At 42.3% G+C, this 9,026-nt stretch overlaps 1 protein-coding gene across 1 annotated transcript in view; it reads left to right on the top strand.

Moving 5' to 3' along the window:
- Nucleotides 1-7,159: 7,159 nt before the first annotated feature.
- The window catches only part of LOC113479248 (glycine-rich cell wall structural protein-like), a 2,399-nt gene continuing 532 nt past the window's right edge, over nucleotides 7,160-9,026 (top strand). Inside the window, exons 1-2 of the mRNA XM_026847009.1 lie at nucleotides 7,160-7,169; nucleotides 7,959-9,017. Of these exons, the coding sequence (XP_026702810.1) occupies nucleotides 7,160-7,169; nucleotides 7,959-9,017 (1,069 nt within the window). The remainder of the gene's footprint in view (nucleotides 7,170-7,958; nucleotides 9,018-9,026) is intronic.

Consider the following 9,026-nt stretch of genomic DNA (forward strand, 5'->3'; position numbering starts at 1 on the left):
AAAGTCTAGCAGTTTTTAGTAAATAGGATAAATATTATTTGAAAAATTACAGGAAATACAGAGTTAATGTCAAACTTGTTTTTTAAATTAAACACTTAAGGTTTTTTGGGAACTCCCCCCAACCTTCCCAAATCTATTTAAATTTCCCGTGAAAAATGGATTGAGCAACTCCCCTAATAAAAGATGATGGCTTCCCAAATGGGGCTTAAGGCCTGTATCTGGTAATTGAGTTTTTGCAGGTGCAGTCCTCATTCTACATTAAGGCCTAAAAGTGCTTCCACAGAAAAAAACAGTAACTATAGAGTAGGAGATCTTTCTTTAGGGCTGTGTCAATACAGGAAGTTGACAGCCATTAGCCTCAATCAAAGATGGGAGAACTGAGTTTAGGAGGGGAAAAACTAAGTAGCGTGGCAAGTCATAAAGAAACTGGGAGCATGCCCTCTGAATCTCCATTCATAGTGACATCCTTCCCCAGAGAAACCTGAATAGTCCATGGCTTTAGCATCCTGTCCCCCTGCTAGATTTTTTTTCCCTCCTTCATGTCACTTGGAAAATAAACTTGGACCATAAACTCCTGGGAGTAGGAGCTGTCATCTGTCTTTATTCTCTGAAATGGCTGGCATGTTCTTAGTTGTAGGAAATTAAACTATAAACAAAATTTAACCACTTCCTTTTTTTTTTCCTTGTTTGTATCCTCTATAAATGCATTCTTTCTTTCTTTTTTAAAGTGGTGGGCATCATGTGATGTTAGCTTCCTTAAAAACTCATATTCAATGGATTTAATGAGCGTTTGGGAGCCAGATGGCATACCATATTTTTTCAAAACATTTTAAAGCACTTGACAGACAATTCATGTTGACAGGAGTGCTTCACTGAGGTGTCTGTAAAGCAAATGTGTTACTTTTTACTATTAGAGCAGAATAATTGTTTATGAAAGGCATCCTCAAATTCACCAATGGTTCAGTGAAGTAAACAGAAATAAATTCTGCTATGTAAATGCTACACACTGCAGAAATGTTGCCCACTTGCATAGGTTGCCTAAAATAATTATATCTGAGTGGAAATGCATGATGTAGTGTGGTATTATGCAATGATAGACATTGAAGTCCAGATTCAGGCAATTTTGCTTGAAATTCTTCAGTCTGTGGGCACTACTATGGAAAAAAGGTTATGGCTGAAGATATTATAATGGAGATGACTGGTTTTCCTGTAAGATGGAAAGAGAGAAGCATCTTTGTCTACTAGGAAGAGAGAAAAACATAAAGGCAATAACTGTGTAGAAGAAGGAAAAGATATAAAAGCAATGGGCTCTACTAGTTAAAACTGGTTGGAGCTGCAGGTACAGTTTCACAAGTCATGCCTAATGAACTTTTTGCTGCAGAGATTCAGCTGGGAGGAGAAGCCAACTATCTGCTTTTGAGAAAATAGCAGGGTCTTTGATAAATGCTTGGTCTGCACCTACGCATCTTCTCTGGTTTCGTAGCCGAACTGTGAAAATTAGGAAGGAAATACTAGCTTGAATCTTCTCAGAATATCCAGTGTTTCAGTTAAATAATTATTTAAAAGTTAACCTCTGGCTTTTCTTTAAAAAAAATTAAACATTGTAATTCCTAAATTTTATTCATTATTTTTTTGGATGCATTTTCAGTGCTCTTCAGAACTGATATTTTTGGCAAATGCTATTGAAAGAATGGGGATGATGTTGAAAGAATGTTGAATGGGGAGAGGGAGAGAGTTCTTTTGTCAAGAAAAAAAGAACATGATGTGTAGAAACTGAATAAAGAGAGGCTGAACTCTAACAGAAAGGGGAGCTTTTCCACAGCAGGCTGAGGATAATCTACCACTGCAATGTGCAGAATACAGTATATTTTGTATGTTCAGTATAGAAATGATACATAACCTTATAGAAGAGATTTAGGCGAGTGAGGATAAAACCGAAAAAGTGTTCTTCAAATACAAATACATGTTCTGGAAAAAAGAAACTCAAAACAGGCCTAAGTAGCACCCTGCAGCTGTATCAACCTGTGTCATGTGGCTTTGAATCAGGAGAGTTGTTCACCACTTCTGTGTTTTCATAGCCAATATAGTCATAGTGTGACAAAACACACACCTTCTAGACTGATCTTCTAAATTGACACACCCCCCCCGCAGTAAATATTTAATTCTCTTTTCTGTAAAGTAGATATATAGGATTCATAACAAAATTCCCATCCGGAGGTTGGAGACAGTAGCTTGACCCATCCTGGGTTTCGGTAAGCCACATTATTAATTGTGTGTGGCCAGGCAGGAGTGGTTACCACTCCTCTTACCGGGAACTTAGACAAATGTTTGACTTATAGTAGAATCTCATCATAAACTCTGCTCTTGAAAATCAAAACATATGAGGAATAATTAAAAACTAAACCTGTTGAAATAAGGAATGCATTTTATATAATCAAACATTTGATCTAGCATAGTCTGGCGTGAGCGATAGTTAATTCTGTCCAAGGATGCTAATCACTTCTGATAATTTTTAAAGGAAATTATTCAGTGTGATAGATAAAACATGGTGTAAGTGATCTAAAAATACTTATTCTCATCTTTAATAACCTAATTCCTACCTCATTAAGCCAGCTGATTAGGTATTATTATGATTTACTACATTATTGGAAGAATATACAAAACGTTAAGAGCTTCTGTATGTCACATCACAAGAAGATGAAGTCTTTAGCTGCACAGTTAAGTACATGAGCAGGATGAAGTGACAGCAAAGTATTTCTGTGAGGAAACGCAATATGAAACTAGATTTATTTCGGACAATCTGAGAGAAAATTGATTGTTGGGAATTGAGTTCCTTGAAAGCTCTCCAAGTATTACTGTATGTGTTTCAGGCTGCAAAATGGGTAACAGCTGTAAAGAATATTGGTTTTGACATTTCCTATAGTACTGGTGAAGATAAAGGAGGTGAGCAGTCTGAGATATGAATGATTGTCACTATCACAGTTGTCATTTATTATGAACTGTGTTCAACACTCATTGCTGGCAAATCATCAACTGAAGTTTTGTCAGTGTTAAGTCCTTATGTTTAGGATCACAGATACTTGTGATTAGGTGGGGGGATAACTCCATGGTCCCTTGCTGCTTTCTGTCAGTAAGTAGATGTGCTACATTAAGTTGATATTCCTGTATTCAGTAAATTTGTGCCTCATTAGGGCTAACCTTGAAAACATATTCATGGTCATGTAATGAACATATGCTAAAATAGGTGAGGCTATAAAAACAGTTTAATGCTTGTGGATATGCCTTTCATTTCCTGCTTCAAACTGCTTTTGGTCTCTTCATAAATGTTACAAATTTCAAAGTAGATTATTAGGAGGAATCATGGAAGTATTTAATTTCCATGTGTCTCAGGTCTGCTATTTCCTGGGGGTGAATTACTGTGTTTATTAAACAAAGATTTTGCTTGTTACAAGTTCTTAGAGCTTCTCATGTGAAGGGGGGTGAAGGACCAATTCATGTTGCTTACTATGTTTTACTATTCCTGTGGTATAGGCCTTTAGCTGAATTTTCTTACCCTAATGAGTTCAGTCTAAATCTTTAGGTGGAATCTTTCCATCTTTATTTCCCCCCCCATCCTTCTTTCTGACTTTTCCCCCTTTTCTATGTCATCTTCTCCCAACATCCTGCTTGATTGACTTTCCCCAACAAAGCCAACTTTAAGACACAATACATACAGTGTACTAAATGTAAATATGAGTAGATGCAGTAAATTTTCAGAAGGCTGCATCACAGGACCAAAGTGGGCAACAGTTTGGACTTGTACATACCATTTGTGGAGATTAAAAATCTGAGATTGATTAGTGATTTATTAGGGCAGGAAAACCTTGACGCTTGCTCCATCATGAAGGAAGTTTTAGCTGTTTAGAACTTTTTTGTTAGTCTTAATGCTGAGAGCAGTTTTCTGTACATTTAGGAGCTAAAACCCAGTTACCTTTGCTGATGAATACTTTCAAAAAATACACTCTTTTCACCACCAATCACAGTAATAGCTAAACAGATTTTTACAGGATAAATTAATTCTTGAAATGATTGGCCATGGATCTTACTTTGCAGCTTATAGAAATATGTACTGAATGGGAGTAGGAATGAGACAGTGAAAGGCAGATTGAGGAAGTTAAGACTGCATTGATACATGAAATAAAAACAAATTATGCAAGGTCTTGAGTTGACTTTTATAAATGGCATTCAGCCATTGTTAAGTGCTGTTCCTGAGACTACTTAATTTCTCTTTTGTGTATATTAGATACAATTAAAAATAAATTGCCTCTAAGAGGATAGGACAACAGTTATTCAGTCATAAATATTCAAACGCTTCCGTAAAACTCTTGGGCATTACTGTACCAGACTTCTAGTAGATATACTTAGCACTTACAAGATATGCAATAATACATAAAATTATCCTTTCTATAGAAAATGGTCATTGGAGACTGCTGGGAGTGAGACATGTCCTTCTGTGGGATTACCAGTTTTATTTTCCAGATTACCTTGCTGGGAGAGGCTGACTGCTCTGTGTGATGCTCTTTGCAGTTTTGAAAAGCTGCCTGTCTAACAGGTGCTGGACAGAAAGCGGTGAATTTACTCCCTGGATCAACGAGCTCTTTATTTCTTCCTTGTTCCCAGTCCTCACTGGCTTTGGATTTATGAGCTAAACACTGGTACACTCTCTGTCAGTGCAGTCCTTAAATGAGGAGTTAGATGTATAGGGGGAAGCAAGAGATTTTGAGGGATGCTGAGATCCTAGTTTCCATCTCTTTGGTCCAAAGTCCAGTGAGTGGCCAGTGCCTGTGATCAGACTGGAGTTGTGGACAGAGGCTGAATGTGCAACAAACTTTTCTTGAAGGTACTTTTCAGAGGTGGGTGATGGTGGGATTGCTTTCTTTTCATGTGTAAGGTGCTGCATGGCAGCACTGGAAGTGAAGTGTTTGATTTTAGAAACAGATTAAGCAGAAACAAGACAAGCTTCTCTCGGTTGCTTTCATGGTACACCTGACTTCTTGCTGGAAGCAGCAGCAGTTCAGTGACTGTGCTAACTTAAACATGGGCCTCATTCTGAAGTATGAAATATTACTAGTTGTAGTGGGAAAACCTGTTTAGCCAGGAGGATATGAAAACGTTAAGTAATCTGCCAAAGTCTTGACAGCTTTGTTTTGTTCTGGTTTTGGGTGTTGTGTTTTTTTTTTTTTTTTTTTTTCAGAGGAAAGACTTTTCACAGGGGCTACCAGGAATAAGTTTCTTAAAAGGAAAAAGTTTGCCCATGTATTTGTTGAAAATGTAAATCTCAATTGTACAAAACCACTTCATGTTGGCATGATAAAAGTTCATTCTTACAGCACAAGAACAAATATTGCAGAGATTTGGGATAGTCTAGAAAAACAAAACAGACTGCAGCATCATAAAAAAAGAAAAATCACTTAAGAGCAAAAGTATGGTAATTTGGCCACTGAAGTAATCTGAACTGGTGTGGTTGGGAAAAGTTTGCGAAGTTGCAAAATAATGGGAGGAGAGGGGAGTGGGTTTTTTGTCCTACAACTAGGTGGTTGGTTATTTCCTCAGCAGTTCATCTCAGGCTTTGTATCACTTGTCTAGAAGGCTGAGGCCATATCAAAGAGATTTGTGAATTGCAAATAGTTTATATATTATATATGTGAGTATATATATAATATGTAAACATATATATAATTAGTAACTAGACCTGATTTTCCCCAAGACAAATCAGAAGCACGTGTCTGAAGAAAGGGGTGATTTAGGCTTGACAGGTACAGAAAGAGTCAGCAACCTCTGTGCTGAACTGCCCAGGCAAAGGAGAAAATGATAAGAAGCCCTGGTGATGGTGTTCCTCTTTGATCTAGAGGAGAACTTGCCTGGAACGAGGCACCTAGACCAGTTACACCCTTTTTTACAGGAAGAAATGCACAGCAGTGTATTGACTGTGTGACTTGCCACCCAGTTATCATTTGGCCTGGAAAGAAGGAAACCTCTGAAACTCATCACTGGCTTAATTCTGTTCTAAGTCCATGACTCCTGTATCCCAGATACATACCCTCATCATCAGACTTGTTTAGCGTAGAGAGGTAATTTTTTAATATGCCAGTTGCAAAGTAAAATAATTTCTTGTATGAACTCTTGGTTCAGTAGACGCTTAATCCCCAAGCTCTTCTCTGGACAGTAATCATATGGCTGTAGTATAGATCTTGTTTAGTTGTGAGAAACTGCAGTTAGTGACCGCGTTTCCAGCAAGACAGAAGATATGAAGACAGATTTTCTTTTAGCCCACTGCTCCAACCAGCAGGCTTTTTTTTTTTTTTTTTAAATGGGACCAACCCCTATGGGCAGCCAATCCTCCAGTTGCTTTGTCCCTGACCTTACACAAAAACCTTATAATGTGGTAGGTATGCTTTCACAAGCAATATAGGGAACAGTATGAAATTGCTGCTGGACCTTTGAGCAGCATGACTCTTTCATGTGTGACTCTTGGCAGAAATTTAAGAGATCACAGTTTTGGGCACCAAGGTGGTTAATGATTAGCACTCAAGTTCCTTTGTAAATCTAGCCTCGCATCCAAAACCAAGAGGAATTTGAAATTGCTGATACAGGGGACCTCAGAAACAGCTAGTGACCCCTGTTTTGCGATGTTACTCTTTGATTTGTGTTTTATGCTTCTTATATACGTTAAATATCCTTTCCTGTTTGAGGGTATTGTGATTTTCCCCTGTTAATACTTACTTGAAAGCAGCATCTCATGTGGAGGAATGATTGAAACATTCTAATAAAAGAATAAAAAGCTCCTAGGAAGAGTGTTTTTAATGCCTGAATGCGTTGGGCTTCAGGAAAGACGGCTGCATCGGTCCCAACTCTCTATGCCTCATCTTAATAACCACTGGGACCTCTGGCTTTTCAGAGTATGGCATATTCTGAAATGTTATTGGATCACAAAATCTCATTTATTCATTTGAAAACAGGACGAGCTTGTAATATAAATATACTTTCTAAAATAAACTATTTTTGCATAACAGATTTCAAGACTTTTTTTTTTTTCTTACAGATGTTCATCTGTGTAGCAATGCCTAAATCTGCTTTTTCTTCTATATGTAAGGAATGATCCATCGAAAAAGAATCCTACATGAATACAGGTAATGTTATTAAAGTCTTTACAGCTCCCCTGGAAACATTTATAATCTGAAATCCTGAATAACAGCCTTCAACTCAGAAGCAAGAACTGTGCAGAGTTACACTTCCACTGAGCTCATAGTAACTCTAGTGTGATTTTGACACTTGTTACCCTGTGGAACTTTTTGATGATATTTTTTCTAAAAAAAAATTTCCGAAGTGTACTCTTGTACACAATTGTGGTCAGTTTTATTCTTAAGTGAAAAAATTTATTCAGTGTATGAGACTTGAGTCCATGGAAACCCCTCTAGCATATCATCACACATGTTAAAACTGTTACTATTAAAACATAGCAGTTTTTGTATTAGTTTAATTGCATATCATGAAGCTTATTTTGATTACTAAACAGGAACTCTCACAGGTGTTTCTGTATTTTGGGTTTCTCTACCTTTAAGTGTTTGTAATTTAACTCTACTGGCATAGTGATACCTCATATGAGATCCTGGGGATTTTGGGGCAAGGAAATGTGAAAATGAAAGAGAGAAAATCGTTATTGATCTGCTTGTATGTATCTCTATATAAAACACATTTCTGTGTGTGAAGGGGGAACCAAGGACAGGACAGAGAGCTCCAGTTCAGTGAGGCAGCTGCCCCATATAACTTCTGGCAACGAGTACTGGGGCTAGGCATGAAGCGTCGTACAAGTGGTTAAGAGGGATGTTGTCTGGATACAGAGATGTAAAACGTAGCTTAAAACCATAAAGTGTAAAATGAAAGCAGATGGGGCTTGCCTGCACACGAGCTGTGAGAAGAGAGGAGTGCAGGCGGTGGCCCTGCCGTTGGCGGTGGCCCTGCCGTTGGCGGTGGCCCTGCCGTTGGCGGTGGCCCTGCCGTTGGCGGTGGCCCTGCCGTTGGCGGTGGCCCTGCCGTTGGCGGTGGCCCTGCCGTTGGCGGTGGCCCTGCCGTTGGCGGTGGCCCTGCCGTTGGCGGTGGCCCTGCCGTTGGCGGTGGCCCTGCCGTTGGCGGTGGCCCTGCCGTTGGCGGTGGCCCTGCCGTTGGCGGTGGCCCTGCCGTTGGCGGTGGCCCTGCCGTTGGCGGTGGCCCTGCCGTTGGCGGTGGCCCTGCCGTTGGCGGTGGCCCTGCCGTTGGCGGTGGCCCTGCCGTTGGCGGTGGCCCTGCCGTTGGCGGTGGCCCTGCCGTTGGCGGTGGCCCTGCCGTTGGCGGTGGCCCTGCCGTTGGCGGTGGCCCTGCCGTTGGCGGTGGCCCTGCCGTTGGCGGTGGCCCTGCCGTTGGCGGTGGCCCTGCCGTTGGCGGTGGCCCTGCCGTTGGCGGTGGCCCTGCCGTTGGCGGTGGCCCTGCCGTTGGCGGTGGCCCTGCCGTTGGCGGTGGCCCTGCCGTTGGCGGTGGCCCTGCCGTTGGCGGTGGCCCTGCCGTTGGCGGTGGCCCTGCCGTTGGCGGTGGCCCTGCCGTTGGCGGTGGCCCTGCCGTTGGCGGTGGCCCTGCCGTTGGCGGTGGCCCTGCCGTTGGCGGTGGCCCTGCCGTTGGCGGTGGCCCTGCCGTTGGCGGTGGCCCTGCCGTTGGCGGTGGCCCTGCCGTTGGCGGTGGCCCTGCCGTTGGCGGTGGCCCTGCCGTTGGCGGTGGCCCTGCCGTTGGCGGTGGCCCTGCCGTTGGCGGTGGCCCTGCCGTTGGCGGTGGCCCTGCCGTTGGCGGTGGCCCTGCCGTTGGCGGTGGCCCTGCCGTTGGCGGTGGCCCTGCCGTTGGCGGTGGCCCTGCCGTTGGCGGTGGCCCTGCCGTTGGCGGTGGCCCTGCCGTTGGCGGTGGCCCTGCCGTTGGCGGTGGCCCTGCCGTTGGCGGTGGCCCTGCCGTTGGCGGTGGCCCTG

This window comes from Athene cunicularia (assembly GCF_003259725.1).
Source record: "Athene cunicularia isolate RWA chromosome 4 unlocalized genomic scaffold, athCun1 chr4_part1, whole genome shotgun sequence".
NCBI lineage: Eukaryota > Metazoa > Chordata > Aves > Strigiformes > Strigidae > Athene > Athene cunicularia.